The sequence below is a fragment of the Diadema antillarum genome, unplaced genomic scaffold (assembly GCF_040938485.1).
Source record: "Diadema antillarum isolate AM-2024a unplaced genomic scaffold, OU_Dant_1.0 scf00000098, whole genome shotgun sequence".
In the NCBI taxonomy this organism is placed as follows: domain Eukaryota; kingdom Metazoa; phylum Echinodermata; class Echinoidea; order Diadematoida; family Diadematidae; genus Diadema; species Diadema antillarum.
In genome coordinates this window covers 1,082,149-1,103,977 of record NW_027270987.1, presented here as the reverse complement: position 1 = coordinate 1,103,977, position 21,829 = coordinate 1,082,149, and the positions used below count along the sequence as shown (strand labels likewise).

Genomic DNA, 21,829 nt, shown 5'->3' with positions numbered 1-21,829 from the left:
AAATGAGTTATCAAATGTGGTTTATGTAATACATGACAAACCACTAATATATTCCTATGTCTCTGAGCTTACAAGGTCCATAATCTAACATTTATTGCTACTCTTAAAACCATCACTAAAAACACTGGCAGTACAAACTGCTTCAAATATCAGTTATGAATGCATTTATATCAATTATGATTACATTTATACTGCCATTTGTTGCTAACATGTAGAATGTATACCACATGAATCACTTGAGTACAATTTAATTTCTGAAGATTTCGACTCCAAACACAATGACAACGACATCTGCAAGAAAACTCCAGTGACAGTGACTGTGACAATGACAATAATGACATCACAAGTCAGATACTCTCTTGCCCCTCCCCTTCCCCCACCCCCAAGAGAATTAAAGGCAGAGATAATGATCGTACCTCCTCATGAAGACGCGTGCCGAACCCTCGCCCTCCCTGACATGCTGCCTGATGGCGCGAGCCATGAGAGCCTTGAGCACGTCGGTGCAGTACTCCATCTTGCCCTGGAAAGCCACGACAAGTAGGGAGGCCACGTTGCTCAGGTCCCGGGTGGACAGCGTCCGTTGCTCCTCCAGCACCCGTACAAAGATCATTAGGAATGACTTGTTGGCCAACAGCTGGCCAAACTGCCACAGCCCCTTGTGTACGTAGTCCTTCCTCACACCAGCCACCTGAGACAAGAGTGGACACAAAAGTTTTCAGAGTGACTCTTTGATAGGGAAATTCTCATTGGGCTTGAAAATGTGCAAAGCTACAGCAAAAGTTGCCAAACAACTGTCGCAAATTTCACAGGAATTTCCACACAAAATCTTGCAGGTCTAGAGTGTGAATCTTCTAACTTTGTGCTAAATTTCATGAGGTGATATTCAATGAGAATGCGCCGAGAAGAAAACTTGCAAATATGACTTCCTTTGGTGTAAATTAAATGTGTGAGTGGCTATATTGGAGTTTCATGTCTGCATCTACACTGTGCCAGTAGAAGTGAATGCATGTTTAGTAACAGCCAGTTTGCTAGTTGAATTGGTTTTAGCATGCTGGGACTGGTTGTAAACGAGTACACTGGACATGTGTAGATCTTCCACAAACTAAAATGAAACTAAAATGCTTAAATGTCTCAAAATATACAGGAATCAAACCTCAAAGCATGAGCTACTAAGACGCAACTTTCTTAAAACTGTCATTTCTTCCTTCTTTTGACATTCTCAAACCGAGGTGAGAAGGCAGGCTTTATAATTAGTCAGCGCAAGACTCACCGACAGCTCTCGTAGGACAGCATGGTTGGGGTTGTCGGGGAAGAGCGACTTGACGACGTAGGTGCGGTAGTCGAGGAAGGGAATGCCGAAGCCCTTGATATCATGGGTAAAGGACAGAACTCCAGTCTGAAGCTCAGCAAAAGCTGCAAATGATAAATAGGTTTCAAAGCATTAAAACCATAACACAATCTTTTTTATTTTAGTTGAAAAGACATCTTTACAAAGCCATCAGTATTCATCCATTATAAATTTGGATTGTTGAAGTTTCCTGCTAGAAATTCCCCGAACACCAGTCAAGTATTTTATAGTGTTCAAGAGCATATCCCTTCATCATATATGTGGAGTAAAATGGCAAAATTTCTAAAACAAATTTGATGTTCAGCAACTGAAGGAATTTCTTTTTCCATGTAAAGCACTTTGACTTATCTACGATTCCTTGAGTCTCCCACTATAAGAACAGGTGAGTTGCAAACAAGGTATGGCAACATTTTATGTTGAAATTAGTCATTCAGAATGAAATTATATGTTCATTCTTTTTATCACCAACCCATGTAAGTCCACTACCAACAATAATCATCACTTAGAGGTACTGTGGTAGATTTTCATTCGTGAAAGTTTTTGAAACCCTTCGACTTCATCCAGCGCTTCTCTTCAGATGGAGAAGGGCAAGGACAGGTGGGGGAGGGGAGACCACTCACCTTCCTTGCATTCCTGTGCCACCTGTAGCTCCAGTGCATCCCGCTGCTCCTCAATCTGCTTGAACTTCTTCTCGTTGTTGTGGTTCTTCCGGTAGGAGGCCACGCAGACGGCCATGATGAGGAGGAAGAGGAGGAAGAGGATGCCCCCGGCAACGGAGCCAACGATGAGGGCCAGCGGGATGGCCTGGGGCAGGTACTCCACGTAGCCAATGTCAAAGGTCAGATTGCCATGCTTCACCTGAAAGGGAGAGAAAATTTGAAACAAAGCATTCAAAGTTTTGAATCCCCTGAAGCATTGATTGAAGTGGCATACAGCTTCAGTAAGTATATATTTTTGCAAACTGTCACAACTCAACCCAATCACCACATCATGACAATCAAAATGTTCCGCTCCATTCCTGGCAGATCGCACCCAAACCATAGCAACAATGTTGCAAAAGACCACGATTGGGTAGCCATGTCTTGATCTGAGAGCGATAACTTGCCGCGGACCTCTTTATTGGTACTAGCCATGTTCAAGGCGCATCACAAAACTTGGACTTTTTTTTCTCCTTTTATGAGATGTTTCAGCTTCAAGTCCATGTTGAAGATTTTACATTGATATAGCTCAGTGTTCTACAGGGGATAACATCAAGCACGACATTTCATAACATGCTGTGTTCAAACAAGTTGGCTCAGTATCAATACATTAATATAACACAGATATCAGTCTCTTCTGCTGTCCAAAAAAACATAAAGGAAGCATTTACTGATGAGACCACAAGTGACCTTCAGAAAATCATTAAAGAAATTATGGAGTGGACACTTTCTCGCTCTTCTCTTATTCATTTCTTGAGGGAGACGAGTGCATATTGTTTTCTGAGACACAATAGAAGAGGAAACGTTTATGGATGAGATCCAAGGCGGCCTTCAGGACAATCACTCAATGAGTTATGGTTGGAAGACCTGTCCATGAACAAACAGATCATTGAAAGATTGGCTATCCCCAATCCTTACAGTTTCTGGGGGCGATAGAGTGCATATTGTTTCCTCAAGAAAATATATGAGAAGAACATTAGTGCAAGAGATCCTTAATTATTGGGCACTCGAGATAAAGGCACTCAAGGAAAACTATGGGTGTGGATGACACTTTTGCGGCAATCTCATGGACAGACTGATGATACACTTTACCTTGACTGCAAGGAGGTTCTGCCCTTCTCTTGTCGTGTTTGCCCGTTCCGGGGCTGAGCAGGCCAGCCGGGTTGGCTGGACCACCACGTCGGTGCACTCTGCCCCTCCCACTGTCACCCTGACATCGCCTTCCTTGTAAGCCAGTTTCAGATTGGTACCCTGGATGGACAAAGCAAGGGGAAATACAACAGTAGGAGACGAATCACTTAAGATATGAATATCTCTTTTATAATCCATATCACACACTCCAAGGAGAAGCTGTGTGAGAATGTGTGTACCAAGACTCTTACACATACAAATATGAGCACAAATCTGTGCTTACTTCAAATTTATAAAGGCAAAATGTCATGTTATGATGTCTATCTATTCTATGCTATACCAGCCTGAATTACCTACCAAGAATTCAGATGAGCAAAACAGAAGCACACAGACATATCGTATCTTCAAGCAGACACAGTTGATTAATATATTTCTTCTCCATGAGTTTCACTCTTGACTGGGAAAAACAGTTGTTTGGCATCAAAAGGCATATTCAAAGATTCCACGATTCAAATTTATTTTCACTTCCATCAAATAAACAAAGAAATTATATACAATGTATATGCACAGGATATTTGTAACAATTGCAGAATGTGATCTAACAAAGTACATATGAAAATGAGTAACAGATGAAAAAAAAACCACAATTATACTTTTTTTGATATATACATAAAGCATGTAATACAATATATGAAATGCTATGAAAGAGAAATGGATGATACTATGAATGAACTACACTAACCAAGATTTCCAAGTATTTGCGGTCCTCAAACTTGAACTGGCGAATGTTCTGCTCCTCCTCAAACATGTAGTAGACCGGGTCCTGATAGAACATGAAAGCATCCGCCAACCCGCTGATCCTGCCGTTGTTCTGCAGGGGGTTGTACTCCGCCACGCCATCCAGCCTGAGGCTGACGTTGGCGACAGGGAGGCGCAGGGGTAGCGTCATGTTGAGGTCACTGATGCTTGGGGTCGGACACTCAAGACGGGTCACTGTACCGGTGCCGATGGGATTGCAGTTCTGAAAGGAAATAGAGAAATCCGACATAGTTGTAGAAATGTCCACATTTGACTGAATGAACTTGCTGCTGGGGACAAATCTAAACCATTCAATCAAAAGAGTCAGCTGTGTATATTAGAGTTTTAGAGGTCAATACTCTTTCTTCAAGGTATCTATATACAAATTCTTTTCTATACCAATGTGTCACAAAGTTTTGTTGTTGTTTTTACACATTCACCGTCATAAATGCACAAACACACACACAAAAATTAACAATGACAACTATCACTTGTTTCTAGTCAAATAAATAAAAACTGCAAATCCCATACATTGCTAAAAACCTTTATTGATCATCTAGTTTTCTCCTTTCAAAGAGGTACAGAGTTTTCTAGTTTGGGTATACCAGATGAAGAAAATTGGTCAGAGTAGATTTTACACTCACAGAAACCAGCTGCGCTGCACCAACATTGAAGATGATCTGTGGCTGCTGAATGGTCTCAAAGCCTTGTCCATCCACAACTATGTTCACCGACCCACTGAACAAGGAAGAAAAAACACAAAATCCACATAAATTTCTGATGAGATACAAAAGAGAACTGTCTTCAACATACACACTTTTGGAAATATCACACAGCTTGATTATAAGACACATCTGAGCCAACCTATCTTGAGTATTGACATTTTGGCAATCCTGAATCTTTGTGAATGCTGGTTATGAAATAAAATGACATGACAACTCACAAAAATATCCTTGCTCAAAAAAGCGACATATATTGAAAGGATGGTGATTTAAATCTTATGTATGGAAACTTCCTTCAAACATATTCCTCTTTCGTTGCCTTCAGTTCACTGTTTAGCTGCCAAACACTTCAAGATGGCCGCTGGGTAAGATTCATGCCTACCTGCTGATGCCACTGAACCTGTTGACCCTGTCGATGACCGGATCCGGTCGGTAGGTGAAGGTGGACACTCCCTCCACGTAGTGGTTGTCCACCGTCATGCTGACCGCTCCGGACGAATTGGTCCTGGCTGGTCCGCTCATGCACACCACTTCTGATGGGGCGGCACTGGACATACAGAAAAGGTCAAAATGCAAAAGATGTAGAGGAATGCTTTTCATAAAAAATGACATATCAGTCAATGAAAGTGCCTTTCAGTACTTCCAACATGTTTCACAAATATTGCAGATTTGTATTGACATACCACACACTAAATTATTTACATCTTATATCCTTTGTCTGATAATCACTTTTATATATTCTTACAAAACAAACTCTTCTCAAAACAATGTATAATGAAAAAAAAAAACAAATCCCACCTCTCTATCTTTCTCCCTTTCCATTTCTCAACTTCATACTCTTGATTGTAAAATGGGGGAGGGGGGGGGGGGGAGGTTGTTGTATTACTTGGTTGACTCACCTGATAATCTGACAGGGGATGTTGACGAGGTTAGCAAAGCTGCTGCTGCCAGCATCTAGGTCAAATCCCAGGATGGATACCACTGAGCCACCAGACATAGGTCCGTAGGCTGGCTCCACCCCAGTGATCTTGGGTAACTAGGAAGATGAGAGGAATCATTTGGGTGTTATATATACAGCTTTGATATGATTATATTGACTATGTTCACATATCATATATATATTTGTACATATGTGTATATGTTCATGTATGTGTTTTTTTTTTTCTGAAGAGCTTTGGCATTATAAACACAGAAACAAATTTTCATAACTAAAAAAAAATATATATAACTTAGTAAAACTTCTAATCCAGGGCAAAAGAAAAAAAAAACCCTTGCACAAATAACACATACACACAAAAGTAACATACAATGTCATCAATGCATATTTAAATGCAAAGGATTTTGGAAAGGCTGTATCAAATATGATACAAATAGTTCTCAACACACCAAGCAAAACACAATTGTTGTTTTGTGCTTATTTTCTTTAGAATGCAATGTACGCACATACACCCACACACATATCTTTCCCCATTAGAATTTCCTCTTGGCACTGTTCATATGACCATCATGAACAGAACTCACATTAAAGTGATCAGATATCTTTATTTTTACCCATGCTCCCACTGAGTCGAAGGAATAGTCTTTGTTGTGTATAGACGGCAAGATCTACACTGAAAAGATTGAATGTACCAGTGGTGACCTGCACACTTACCACATATCTGTACGAGGTGTTGGAGGTGGCAGTGTACGTCTCAACCCCAATTTCGACCACTATCTTTCCCGGCTTGGGCCTGTCCGCTCGTTCAGTGGTGCAACTTATCCTGAAAAATAAAAAGAAAAAACACAACAATAGGAAATTAATTTCTGTCTATAAATGCAACTTATTACTGAAGGAAGCACAGTGTATAAGATTTCTGCCTAATGCCTCTCAACTAAATATTCATCTGCTGTACAAATAGCCAACATGTGCACATAACCAGACACATAAAGATCAGAGAGAAATTTTCAACATTGAAAATCTGAAGGAACATTGAACTAATACTGCCTGTCACACTGCTGCCAATGTAGTAATAAAGAAATAACAAATTACTCGCACACATACAAGCACACATATGGATATACATTTCAACATATATATTTCATATCTTCGTCCCTTGAAACTCCCACTTCCTCTCTCTGACAAAGACAATACATTTGAATACATCTTTATTTTGCATTCATTCACTATGGAAACTCTAGCAAGATTTTGCACGATAGAGTAACAGCTTGCCATGTTCTCTTCTTGAAGTAACAGTGGCTACAGCCCCTGATTGTGCACTTCTGAATCTCTCCCAATTAGTTTCAACACTGTGTGTATCCACAAAGTTTCATTTCCAAAATCTGTACTGCATTAAATAGTTTTGTTGTGATCGGAATATGCTGAAATCGGGTTGCATGTTATGTTACTGCCACTGGGTAATATGGAAAAGAGTGTACCACCCCTTTCTGTCTGCTAAATGTCAGATCACTGATTCACGTTATTGGAATTGAGGGACGTACTGTAGAGCAGTGACGTAGGAGCTCCGGTCGATGTCACACTCGTATCCTGCGACCGTTATCCTGCTGATGTCGTCCGCCATCAGGCCTAGGTTGTAGCCGTAGATCGTCAGGTAGGTGCCGCCGGTCACATGACCGGAACGGGGATGGAACTGTATGTGAGCGGAAGAAAGCCATCGAACATGACTGACAAGAAGTGAGGGGGCAAGTTGGTGGTCAGACTCTGCCTAAAGCCAAATGCAGAGTTGATTTTCTACTTGGATATGGTCTATTTGTCAGCCTATTTAAGCTACTCAGAATGTGAAAATAGAACATTAAAACGATCTGTAGGATGACTGTAGCATCACCGCAGTTTGAGTCATGCAATGATATGTGTAGACCTGCTATCTGCAGTCCTGCAGAATGCGGACCTTACAGTAACAATGCTTCCATTTTCCAGCAGCCATGAGCACCACTACTTATCCTAACAGAGGCAAATGATGTATGAAAGAATAACAAATCACATTGACAGACTGGGATGACTTGAATTTTCAGATATAAATGAGGAATATTACAAGATGATCATTGTTTAAAACGCTCTGTGTACCTACATAAACAAGCCTGCTGTGAAATGGTGATTGAACAATTCAGCTTACATAATGGGTTCTCTCATGCCTAATGGAAAACAAGACACACAAATGATTAAAGGCATTTGAAATATCTACCGCTGAGTAATCAACATGGCCCCTGATTGACAAATTGCCCCACATTGACATGAATAAGCACTGAATTGATCAGTATTTTAGTAATAGCCATGATAAAAGAAATCATGTACGTATGCCCATGATTTCTTTTATCATGACTACCACTAAAACACTGATAATTCAGCGCTTATTCATGTTGCCATAGGGCAATTGGTCAATCAGTTGCACCTAAAGATATCTCGATGGATGAATTTCTTGAATTTCAATAACACGGCCCCAATCAAAAAGTTAGCAAAATCTACAAATCAGCAACTCCGCTAAAACAGCTGCTCAAAGCCGTTGTTTGTAGTCATTACCAGTAGGTCAAGTCAAGAAATGGTTTAAAAAAAAAAAAAATGACAGGAGTTATGCATAGTGTCTAAAGCAAAGTCAGGACTGCTACCAAACCCGCATACCTGTCTGATGGTAGGGTCAGGGCAGACGGCCTGGCCGCCCATGATCCAATCGCTAGGACACTCCTTCTCACTGCTACACTGGAAGTTGCCCGTACACCAGCCACACTGGAATTTGGGGTCGGCGCTCAGGCACAACCCGCAGTTGGGGCGGTTCACGGAGCACTTGTATAGTACAACTGGGAGGGGAGTTGAGAAAAAAGGATCAATGTCTCTTGAATTCCAAGTCATATTCACATCAGAAAGTAGCTAAGTAATCTCTTCATTACACAAAGGCAGTTTTCTATAGTACATATTTTCCCGCTTCGCGGGGTAAGAAGAGTTTCCCATGTTTTTAATTCCGCGGAATCAAGACATTGACAACTGGAACATATGGCATGCAAAAATATTCGCGTGCTTTTATTTTTGTGCTATTTTCAGGTTGCGCGAATGCGCAAAAATTTCAACATCACGAAAATTTCCACTTTTACAGTAAGCCTTAAACATCAGCCTCCTACTTTGCTTGGAAACTCTGCCCATTTGTGTACAAAAAAACAAAACAAAACTACATAATCCAGCCAAGTTTAGCTACTACAGAATTGATACTTTTTTTATTTGAGACATGTACACATGAAGTCACTGAATCCAAGAAATCAAGGTCATTCTTCTTTTTTTCTTCTTTTTTTGGTTGAAAATAAAAACAATCTGGCAAAACATTACATTATTTATTGAGGGAAAAATCTGCTTGGATGCTACTAGGTATAAAAGGCAGAGTTCCAACTTTTTCAATATCTATTCATAGATTCATTTGGGCAAGAATGAAAACAGGTAAGGAAAAAAAATACATGAGAAAAGCATAAACACTATCATATTTTACTTTTAGTCCATATAATTGCTTGGCGCCACTCAGCAAAAAAAAAAAAGGAAGAAAACAAAAGAAAAACCTGCACAGGACTGTCTACTGGCTACCACACATGGTTTTTGTATGCTCTTTTGACGATACACTTAATGCTTACCTGGTAGGCTGTTCTCAGTTATTGATGCCCCATTCCACCGAACGTTCAAGGCGCCATCAACGCTGCCCTCTACCCTAGCGTACTCAAACTGAAACATAATCAACACAAATGAAAACAGGGGTCAGCTTGGCAATAAGACAAGCTGAACTGCGATATATGCCAAGACAAAATACAGTCTCAATTTATCTATCTAAATAAATCTTTCCACAAGTCATTACATTCCAGCAGATAAACCAACATGTGTGATGCCTGCCTGGACAGCCATCTCTCTAACTGTTATCCATATATTGTCAAAAGGGTGACAAAAACTTGTATCTAAAATTCTGGAGAAAATCACTTCTTTGGATTAATCATCAGACAATCAGTCAGGTGATGCCCTGTCCAAATCCTAGCTGTCTTACCCCCAAAATGAAGCCATCATGGTATGTCAAAGGAAAGGCAATTCCACTTGTTTTTAGTACTTTGTCTACCATGTTTTTTTCGGTCTCCTGAATATTTGATATTTGAGAAATGAGTCTTTTTCACCCAAACAGCAATATGCTCATATATCAGCCTCTTTGATTTGTCTACTTTCACCTGCTTATTAACATCTTTTGACTGCATTAAATCTGTCAAGAGCTTGGATGGTGCTAAGACTGTCAATGTTTTATGACATCAACATAGGTAGAAACTTGTTCATTTGTCTGACATTTCATCAATGATCCATTTGACACTTCAGATCAATTTGAAATATGAATACATAATATAAATATAAATATATATACACATAGATTAGTGAATATATTATATACATACATATATATGCACAACATTCATGTAATCGGACTGTTTCTTTTGCATTCACATGCATTACAGGCTAGTATACTGTTAAAAGCACCCATCTATTTCCAGTGCAGGGGAGATGTGACAACATTGTCGGAAACAAGGACAGTTCTCGCACAAAGAAGAATAATAGCGCTGATATTTGAGCATGCCTCAAACACTTCCAGGGTCCCCAAGGATCTGGTTACGAAAAAGGAAAAGGCAAAGAAAGGTTGCACCATTGGACTTCCTCGGATGTGAGTGATAACTTTATCCTGATAAGATTTCATCTTCGACCCCCGGAAAGTGCTACGAAACCTGTCAAGTCACATGAGACACAACTCTGCAAAAGTTTATTATGTCAGTATCTTTCGAACCCATGTATCTCTTTATGTGTCTGCCCACAAGAATCGATGACGGTATTGATGCAGAACAAGTGAAAAACATGAGTGTGGCATTACTGGTTCACTCTGTGAGATGAAGCTTGTGATAACTGACACCTATTTAACCCTCTATATGCCCACGCACATTGCTTTAACTTGCCAAGCTATTCCATCAGCATTCAGTCATCAAGCCAAACTTGACCTAATTGTAATTAAGTTGACAAGTCCACTCAGACATAGCAATGGGCCTCAGTCCAACAGGAAGACTGTGGTGGTACAATAGGAATTAAGGGGATTAGGTAATCTCTAATATCTATTGGCAATTAATTTCTAGACATTTGTGCCAATTGGAGAATGAAGTAAAGTCAGGTTTTAAATGTTTGCCTTTGTCTCTTCTCATAAAAAGTGCTCAAAAAGTCGTCATGTATTCATAAACTGTTGTGATGGTTTAGAGAGAATAAATGATGTGTGTTGTTTGTTTTTTTTCTTCAGCTAGATTAAACTTTCATGTCTGACAAAAGTTTCAGTTCAAACGAAGGTTCATGGAAACTAAAACTTTGCCTCATATTACACTATTATGGCTGCTAGATGATTTTGATCACAGCAGCCAATATAAGAACCTCTTACTTAACTATGACAATTGTGATACAACAAAGTGAAGAATGATGGAAGCCAACTGCCCACAAAGTGTTGAAACCATACTGTCCAGCAAACTTATTTCATAAAAAATATTCTACTTTATTTCACCTGCAAGTTCTGTGATTTTGATCTTGCTCTGGTGTGGTTGGCAATGACCGCTAGTGATTCTTGTCAAGTACAGGGAGCTAGCTGCAATCATATCAAGCTTATGCTATTCCTGTAGCTACTCCATATTTGTCCCTCCTCTTCCATAACACATTATCAGTACATAATTGACCAAGACTGTCTTGCTCGTAAATTGTTAAGCACCAATGTAATGACACATTCTTGTTTCCTTGGAAAACTGAACTATAAAAACAGACAGCTCAATGCTAACATCGATGTTGATATCAGGATGTCATAAGACAAGACCTGTTTTGAGATGATCTCTTCTTTGAGTAATGTAACAGGCTCGGCCTTTTTGTTCCTGGTTCATTTAAGGACAAGATATAGGCCAGCCACACATTGTTTTGACAGACTTGACCAAGATGTTTTTGTTTTTCTTGATTTCCCTACTGACAGTCAGAAAATTCTAGACAAGGCAATAGCAACTAAACTGCAACGGGATGAAGTTGGTCGAAAGGGAATTAATGCTCAGCCAATATGTTTTTTCCTCTTGCCCTGTCCAGACAATGCAACATGGAGACTTCCTTCCCTATCTTGCTAAAGCCATAAAACGATTGAGATAACTTGAGAAACTACGTACAAGGGCTCTATCCAAACAAAGAACCCTAGAGAGAAAGAGAGTAGGGACCTCTCTTTCTACCGTGAATGCAAATCTTGGAAGAAAGTTGGTTCATGTAAGAGTAGCAGAGCTGCATTTGAGTCAAACATCAGTTAAGAGCACAATGTCGCCGACATACTGGCATAGCAAACTTTCAGTTTCATTCATGTCTCATGTTTGTTCATACTGCCCCTTTTTACAATTTGTAAATGAAGAAAAAAAAATGCAGTGCACCCCAAGCCAATTTGCCATTAATACTTCTTGGTTCAATGTCCAACTGTATATCAAAATCCAAATCTACACACCCACTTTTAACAGGCTTCATATCACTTACACCACACACACCATGGGAGCACTACAAAAAAAAAAAGGACACAGGATAAAAATAAGCAGGGCTGCCAACTGGGGAGACACTTTGTGTCTCCTTAATGTTTTCAACTAACTCATATCCCATTATATATAACGCCTGAAGAGATCTTTGTCATTTGATTGGTTGTTTGACATTGATCATTCTACCCATTTCACTATGACGTGCAATTGTGGCTCCATTTACCGTGCAATTTTGGATCCATACGATTGGCTCCATTGCACGCTCGCTGAGAGCCCGGCACACTACGCGTGTTAAACGCTTGCGTTTGCAGTGTGTGTATGCAACAGCGCGCTAGCGTATTTAGCGCTCAGTGAGCACTCTCGCGATCTCAGATTCTCTCTTGTTTCTAGATTAAGCAAACATCAAATGAGAAGGATATATTTTAAGTGTTATATAAAACTAATAATAAATGTTTTTCATTCGTGCTACGGAGAGAATATTTTATTCAATGAAAGATGAAATGTAGATCCATTCAACTCAGCTGTGCCTCATTGAATGGATCACTTCATCTTTCACCTCATGAAATATTCTGTCCATTGCACTCATAAACATTCATTATTTGTATACCATCGCATGCTTTACTGCTGATATTGCTCATTTTCACAATGTCTTCCTAAAGCTTGATCCAGAGTAATATATATATGATATATGAATATAATATATACATGATATAAAATTGGTACAGGGTGGATTTCTGCATTCACCTCTTTGTTCATACCAAAGATACATCAATAAAAGCCACACACTTTTGTGATAAACTGATAAAACTGCTATCATTTTGAGGGGCTCACCGTGTGATTCTCACACTGCAAATGATCCACACCATGCAGTTTGGCCGGAATGATCAGTGTTTGGTCCTCGTATTCAAAGACACACTCGTAGCCTTCATTATCAGCACCAGCCTAATGTCACAGGTAAAGAACAAGAAAAATTACTTCTTCTGAACATACATATTTGTTTGCATCAGAACAAACAAGATGACAGTATACAAAGAATTTAATTCAATATTCCAATCAATCAATCGATCAATCAATCAATCAATCAATCAATCAATCAATCAATCAATCAATCAATCCCCAAAATGGCACACAGGGAGCGCTTCTCATTCCCCCTTCAATGATAGAAAGACTTTAAGAAGGAAGAACATTCAAACGAAACTAGTGTTATATTGTCATGGTTGGCACAATCCATGTTTTACTGTGAATCACTGAAGTGCCTTATACAAGCAAAATATGCAAGAATCTCCATTATTCTATACATTACAGCATTGTACTCTGTACACTATACATGTGTAACTAAGGCATTTTGAATTCAGCATCAGGAAACACAGTTCTGGCTGGCAAAACTGCTTGTCATGCCAAACATGCTCACTATTACATACGCCGTTGCAATGTTCATTTATTTATAGTAATATTTATCTTCTTTGTGATCAATGCCAGCAACTTCCTTTAGAATAAGGAGAGGGTGTTATATTTTCGTTTCAATTTCCTACACACATTCATGCTGATTTTTATCTTGATGCAGCCAAATCTCTCATACCAAAGGAGGTGGCAAATTGGCAGCATCAAGTTGGATGGCTTGTCGCATTCCTGTGGGTATGAGAACCTCCGTCCTATCGCCGAGTCCAACACGAGGGCAGGCATCTGGGCCGATGTCGTCTGTTGGAGCATTTGTCGATGCCTGTCACACCAACAAGATGAAAACTTGAGAGATGAGATTGTGCTGCACAGACATTTGTTTTAAAAAACTAACAGAAAGGACATCATTCTTTGTAATAATGAATCTGTCCTCATCCAATTAAAATCCCTCTAAGATAATTCTTTGTATGTATGCTTTTTCAAAGGGGAGATCCACTCAAAAATTCAACTTCAAAAAATACCATATCTTCCTCTCTTCTTATCCGATTTTTGTAATTTTTTGTTTTGTTTTCAATTGTTTTATTCTGTTGGGAAGATTTTTCTCTTTCTATAGAAGTTGATTTATTTTTGGGGTGGGATTCCTCTTCAAGGCAACTTGTGTGTTTTCAAGCCGTAATCAGCAACTTGTCTAAATTTAAAACATTCTTCATTTGACACGACGACAGAGAATCTAACGTAAATATCTACCACCCAGCGATGCATACAGGACTTCACAGTTAGAGAGAAATGTACTTGCAAGTAATTGTAGCTGCCTGCCGGTTACATGAAGTTAACTTATCTTCCACAATAAATCAAAAGCGAAGACCATGGGATGGTTAAGGCTATGCGAGTGAAGATGGTGTAAACTCCAGACAGTGTGCACACAGACATACCCCCAAAGATCTTACCCCAACTCCGTAGACCACCCCCTGGGGTTCACAGGTATCTGAATTCACCGTGCAGGTGTTCTCGTAGCCGCACCAGTTGCAGCCGAAGTCCTGCATGACGCACTGGGTGCAGGACGAGAACGTGCCGCACATGAAGAAGAAGAACTCGTGCGAGACGATGTCCACGCCTGTCTCTGTTGCCCGTAGCGACAGCTCCACCCGGGTGAAGCCTGCAAAAATTGAGCAGAAGTATCCGGGAGGTGTAACCACGCAGCAACGCCATCACAACAGCTCACTGCAACATCTGCTATTTAAAATGACTTTGAGATGACCTCCATTCTGTATAGCACACTATTTCTATCTTCACATTAAAGAGACTATTCCCACTCTATGATTACCTGAAAAAAATATAATTCTAGCCTCTGGAATACATGTACACTGATATGTAAACCTTAACCTATTCCAATAATTGTGGGATTTCTTGGGGTGTGGCAATATCAATGATGACAGACTGCCAAACTTCCACGCTTAATTAATACAATGACACACTTTTCTTTAGCTTTGCAGTTCCCAATCTCAGTATTTTGAAATGATTTACTCTCCTTTCAACTGCCCCCCACTGTACCGTTTTGAAGAGCAAATATCTTTTGTGAGGTGTGTATGACTGAAATGTGTAAAGTTTTTTTTTTCAAATCAAAGGAAATCAAACTCACCATCTGTTGGAGGTGGTATGTTGGTCGGTGTAAAGCAGGTCACCAGGAACAGGTCCTCTGATGTACTTTGGGTCCGTAGTACATTGACCACAGCCGGGTTGACCCCGAGCTCACCAAACACACATTGGTAGGAACCCCCAGTTGACAGGGTGGGCAGGTTTCTGACTGTTAGGGTTAGCTACGGAAGAGCAAAAGCAGTATGATGCAAGCAGGTACGTTTCATGAATGTTGAGAAAAGAAGAGGAAAGTTTCTGGATTGTATGCAAACATAGACATACATTTAATCTATCAGACATTCAATCTATCAAATATACAAAACAAAACTATTTGTTCACCAATTTCAAGCTGTTAAAACCCTATGATCACTTCTGATTACAATGCACCTCACATACAGAAGCTGTTGCTATGCTGGGGCAAGGCACTTGCACACTGTACGTGTGGTATGATGAACGGTATGTTCATAATCTTGCTGTGAGCAATGCTTCTAACTTTCAAAGAACAATGGACATGGCATAAAAAATGAAAAGATAATTTTCAAAGCTGTAAATGGACAAAACATAAAATCTCTCCAAAAAAATCACTCAAAAAACAAAACATGTTGTTGATATAAAAAAAACAACAACTGGCAAGTGGTCATCAATACTAGGTACTTTAAAAATAAAGATATGGAAAACTCTTCATTTTGACAAAAATTTTCCATGTCTTATTCAAACAATATAATTTACCTCAGTCTCAGTTCCACTTTCAGTATTCGGAGGGCTGACTTCTATGATTTCCACATTTTCATCTGAACCGGACAGCCAGCGATGGGCCGAGGAATTACTAACTCCTGGACATTCCTCCTCCACACCTCTTGTGCATCTGTCCATAAAAGAATCGGAGGCAAATATGATCCAAAGATTGTATTAAAAGGAATTCTATGTTCCCCATCAACATGTACATTATAACACAGGCAAATGTGAAATTGGTTTGTTGTTTATGCAGTTTACAAGAACAAATTTAACATTTGCTTTATACAAAATAATGCTTTTTTTACTTGATGTTAAAATTGTTGCAAATACCATCACAAACTTTGATGCTACACTAGAAAAGTCATTGTTGTATCAGGAAACCAAGAACCCAAGAAAAAAAAATCTGGCACAATTCTTAACATTATGCTTGTATTTACTTTATTACAAAATGTAATAAACAAAAAACACTAGAGAAACACAAATACGGGCACATATGTGGACCACAAACACACATCACAAGATGGTACACTGTGATAGTTAAACAAAATGAATAACAGTCATATCAGCAAAGCAAAGATCCTTTACAAAATCAACAACTCTCATCAAACAAACAAACATTTCTGAAAATTCTGCTTATGATTTGTTAGTTTTGCAAACAGTTTAGACAGCGATGATTGATCGTCTTCCTCATATTCATTTTTTCTCTTTCAAAGCTGCATCTGAACTTAAAAAGGGGAAGAGAAAAGAGATGACAGTTGCCGAAAGATCTACAATCCAATCTGCACTAACAGGCCATCCAACACCACAACACCAAGTTTTTCTTATCACCAACAATTCTGCCATTGTTGTTCCCCTGAATACAATGCATCTCAAATCCGCGAGCGATCCATCAAATAAATTGTGTTTTATTTTCAGCCTGTGTGGTTGGGCAGGGGCCACTCTACTAGAACCATTTCAGGATGGACATTTGAGTGATGGCTTCACAAATTGCATCATTTGTCTTGCAGACATTGTGATGGAGCTATTACTTTGTTCAATTAAAAAGAGCCAAGAGAGAAGAAGAAAAAAAAATGAAAATGAAATGGATGGAAGCCATGATCTTGTTGGGTGTCAGGATTGATCGTCTTCACACTCGCGATGTTTTCAAACTGATGCATTATCTGTAGTCGCCAATATAACCCCCCTGGGAATCTAGCCGAGAAATGTAAATCATCCAAGATCTCCATTAGAAGAAGTGAGATCAGATGCATGTTGCACCTTAAAATGCTCGATACACGCACGCACTTCAAAGTGTTTCTCTCCGTTGAAGGGCTGCGAGGCATTTAGGATTGAACAATGACATCTAACCATTTTCTGAACTCTCCACATCAAAACAAAAAGAATCTATCAATCAGAAATGATCAAGTACAGACAAACAAAATAGGAGGATGGTGCAGGAAGATTCCTTACTGGTATCTCTTGTAAACCTCCTAAATTGTAGAGACTTTAAGTCCATGAATGTGCAACTCTAGTCCGTTAATCGTGAAATGATAAGTTAATAATGGATGTCCAGATCTTATCTCTCCCATATTCATCTTAGCAAACTTCAAGAGTAGATGCAGAGTAAATGTATTCCCAATCCCCCCTTGAAAATTGCTGTTATACTGACTTCTGATAAATTGTAACATGGTGGAGGAATTTCCATAAAAGCTATCTTTAGTCTAAGAGAATCTTAGAAAAATTTATCTTATGAATGGCACAACTCCTATCTGTTAATGATCAAGTAATAACTCAATACGGAAATCCAGATCTAATCTCTAACATATTCATCACAGCTTTATAGCCTTCTTCCCCCATCCCCATTGATACATCAGCTTCTGAGGAAAAAAAAAAAAAAATATATATATATATATATATTACAAGATGCAGAAATTTCTGTTACTGGAATCTCTCATAAACCCAAAGAATCTTGGAAGCAGTCATCCCAATGAGAATAGCACAAGTAGTCAGTTGTCTGCACATGATAACTCAATAATGGGAGTCCAGATCTAATCTCTTGGAGATTCATTTTAGCAAAGCTTTCTGAAAAGATGTGACATAAATGGCTCCTTTTTCTCCTCCATCTCTCCCCATCTCTTAACCCCCCCCCCCCCAGAAAAAAAAAAAAAAAGAATGATAGGATAAAACCACCAGAGCACTAAACTGGTCCTGAAACCAGCACTCTAAAACCACAGACACTAACAATTGAAAAGCTATCAAAACTGGTGGCGGAATTGGAGAAAAAAAAGGGGAGAAATAAAGGATGTGAGTATGCAACAGACCCATTGAGAACAGAGAGAAAGAGAGATCATTTATCAAACAGTGGGCCATCTCCAGTATGAGAGCTGAGTGGAGGGTAGGCAGGTAGGTATTCTCTCCAGGTTTCCACAAATGATATTTTGGCCCGAGGGGGTGCCTTTCTGTAGAGGGACTGGAAGGGTGCATAATGACCCTCCCCATCTGAATGGAACAGATAGAGACACTTTTCTCCTTCTTTTTTTTTTTTTTTTTTTGCGTGATCGATGGTTTCGTGCCCTCCCTCGCAAATGATGCCACCGTACGAGTGCTGCCCTGGGAATAATGATAAAAAATAGAAGCTTCCACGAGGGGACCCACTGCTGATTGTGTGGTACTTAAGGAAGTACGGATCACTGAACTGCTTTCTGCCTCTAAAGCCATGCCAACCCTCTGCTTTAATACCTCAAAATTTGTCCTTTCTCGTATCATCTTTGAGATTCTCAGCACTATTACCACAAATCCAGCATTTATCTCTTTTTTTTTCTGGGGGGGGGGGGATGTTCAATGGAATGTCTGTTCAAACTTTTTACGAGCAGCACCAGAGGAATTTATATACGAGGTCATAAAATTTGAATAGTTATGCAATTTAAGGACGACTTCTACAGTTAATTTACTTTTGGAGCGCACTGTCAGATGCACAGGCAAAGAGCATCAGTCCCATAGCCTCCACACAGTATTCAAAGGAGGCATGATATACATAATGGTATGCATATTGCACAGTAAAGTAGTAAATGTACATCAATTTTCATGCCTGGAAATGTCAACAAATTGTTGTTGTTGTTTGTTTGTTTTTTGGTGAATGGATAAAAGCAAATGTTAAGGCAATAGCTCAGCACAAATTAAATAATCCGTGAATATCTCTGAGCCACTCATCACAAAAATGTAACCACACGAAAACAATGTTTACAGTACTTTCACAACATGTCACCCCTAGTAATCTACAAACATAATAGCAGAATCCTTGAGACGTTTAAAAAAAATAGGGGTGGGTGGGAATTATATACTTTCCCCTTCATTTTCATGAAAATCTATGAAGAGAATGCTGTAAAGATAAAATACTAAAAAGAATTTACACAGTATCATACCTCTCCTGTAACAACCACTATCTATCAAGCATATCAATGGGAATATTAAGATGGCTCTCAGAAAGGGGAAGGGGAGGGGTGTAAAGTTCTCACCTTTTGAGTAGCGTGCACCAGCCGCAGAAGGGATCGCTGACCCCACCGTCAGTCCGCAGGCAATCGTTAAAGGTGGTATAAGTTTCGCACTCCTCCACTGGGACCTTTGTGATCTGTGACAAGATGAAGACATATTGAAAGACATATTTGTCAAGCAGCCTGTTACTGAAGCGTTGCGGACAACACGCTTGGGACTGAGATGGCAATTAAGATCATTCTGTAAAAAACATCATTTTTTTTTCTCCTCCATTCCTTTTCTTTTGTTTCTTTTTAATTCAAACCCAGTCTTTTCTTCTTTTTTTTTAAAGGGGCGGGTATTGAGGAATGCACGTAATATAGCCATAGGGCATCACGGCTGGAAAAGCAGCCTTGATTCTAATCACATATTTGTTAATATGGCGAGGAAGAGTTCAACTCTAAGTCAATTGCATGATAGCATTCAGGCTCATACACGTTACACTTATAGACCAGTCCATTTCGGTTCCATGGGGCTTAGCTTCTCCCCAATCAGCCGGTCACTGACTTTCCACAAAATCCCCCTTCTATAGAAAATGTCTACAGCTGCAGAACGAGGCTGGTGGGTATATATCATCGCGTGTATTATGACCACGGTTGTATTTCATTGAGTCCCAATCATATCTTTGTCTCTGAAGGATGCAATTCGATAGAATGTGTGACACCGGTGCATCCATAAACCTGCTCATCCGTGGTATTATGATGATCGAACATCACATGAGAATGCAGCTCAAAAAGGAGCAGCCAAAAAGAAAAAATCCCACACACGATTAATGAGGGTAATTGTACACAACGGTATCAATCCTGATCCCTTATCACCTCCTCCTAATAGACTTGAGTACATGTCGCATCCAACAAGAATGCATAAAAACTCCAAGGACAGCAGGAAATGAACAGAGTTCCCATGGCCTTCAAAACTGAATATATGCAGCTTAACCTTAAGCTTGCAATGTTTTTGGTGTATAAGTGATATCTAAATCAGATTGATGCCTTTTCCAAAAACAAACAACCTCACTAGATCTCCATCACTTCCACTTCCTCCCAGAACTTAAAGCTCAGCCCCTTCTGTCTTCTTATACTTTGGCAACATTTATCCATCCAACAGACTGCAGCTGCCAAGCTGGGCTTTCCACCCCAGAGCACTCCCCCTGCACACAACACCCTCTCATCAGGACATCCCTCCATGCCCTCTGGAGGGGTGATGAGAGAAAGGGGGGTTTATACTACAGGAGTAAATTTAACTAACATCCTTGGGGGTAATTCCACCGGTGGAAGAGGGGTCTCCCTACTTCCACAGGTAGGATGGTGAGAGAATACGAGGGGGAAAGCTCGCTCACGTGGTAGATAACCATTCCTCTCAGTTTTCGTTTTTTCTTCTTTTTTTTTGTTCTTTCTCTCTGCAATTTCCCTCTCCTTCCTTCTTGACTGAAATGTAGAATATTTTGTATAACTCACTGCTACATTTGAGAATGCTGCAAATTTAATAGTCATCTGCATATCAACTGCCATTAAACCTTTCTTGCTAAGATTAGAGGACCATTCTGTTGTCTATGCATTGCAACACTCTGATTCAACAAATGAAATAATGCATGTCCAAACTGGTCAATTTGTGAAGAATATTAGAATCATGACAAATTACTATGCATTCTATTGGTAGGCAGGGAAGAGGAGTTAAACAGTGTACGACTTGTACGTTCAGCCAAGGAGGTACATAATTGTACTAGCTAACCTACCTCCTTGCTTTAGCTAAACATCTGTGTGCCATAGGCCTACATGACTCTCAGCCAACCCTTTTACCATGTCACACACATAGATCCTTTTCATTCACTGGTACAGACACAAGGCCGTAGTGTGGGAGGTTTCTTGTAATCGACCGGTCACCCAGTGTGACAGGCCGCCCCGCATCGCATCGCTGGACCAAACATTCTCCGAAGACGTGGACAAACAAAGGCAGGAAGTCTGACAAATTCACCACATTCATGCGCGCTCGGTCTCGATGCTCCAACTTTTGAGAAGTCCGATGCAACAAGTGGTCACATGTCAACCTTGTGTGTGCGCTTCAATCAAACGTGCTACAAAAGAAACTGTCAGACCAATGAATGAGAGTCAATTCACTTAGCAGGCAGACTGACACACATCAAATGCTTTTAGGATAGCAAGTCTTCACACACAATCTATTACATCATGTTGTGACAAAGTGAATCAGACATTAAAAGGATATTGCTCACACTGTGAGGTTTCTCATTCTCCAAACAGCAAGACATAGACAATTATAAACAGTAATTTTTGTCTCTTTCACACACACACATACAAACACACACACGCCCACAGGCA

At 39.7% G+C, this 21,829-nt stretch overlaps 1 protein-coding gene across 1 annotated transcript in view; it reads right to left on the bottom strand.

The window, feature by feature from the left end:
- LOC139718678 (plexin-A2-like) overlaps positions 1-21,829 on the bottom strand; it is a 128,819-nt gene that overhangs the window by 6,572 nt on the left and 100,418 nt on the right. The window contains exons 6-23 of the mRNA XM_071630136.1: positions 19,481-19,593; positions 15,981-16,116; positions 15,256-15,433; positions 14,564-14,772; positions 13,798-13,938; positions 13,050-13,160; positions 9,303-9,390; positions 8,311-8,486; positions 7,176-7,324; positions 6,349-6,457; positions 5,597-5,733; positions 5,080-5,244; positions 4,620-4,713; positions 3,920-4,198; positions 3,139-3,297; positions 1,969-2,206; positions 1,271-1,413; positions 417-688 (exon numbers count right to left, since the gene is read on the bottom strand). Coding sequence (XP_071486237.1) covers positions 417-688; positions 1,271-1,413; positions 1,969-2,206; positions 3,139-3,297; positions 3,920-4,198; positions 4,620-4,713; positions 5,080-5,244; positions 5,597-5,733; positions 6,349-6,457; positions 7,176-7,324; positions 8,311-8,486; positions 9,303-9,390; positions 13,050-13,160; positions 13,798-13,938; positions 14,564-14,772; positions 15,256-15,433; positions 15,981-16,116; positions 19,481-19,593 — 2,897 coding nt within the window. The remainder of the gene's footprint in view (positions 1-416; positions 689-1,270; positions 1,414-1,968; positions 2,207-3,138; positions 3,298-3,919; positions 4,199-4,619; positions 4,714-5,079; positions 5,245-5,596; positions 5,734-6,348; positions 6,458-7,175; positions 7,325-8,310; positions 8,487-9,302; positions 9,391-13,049; positions 13,161-13,797; positions 13,939-14,563; positions 14,773-15,255; positions 15,434-15,980; positions 16,117-19,480; positions 19,594-21,829) is intronic.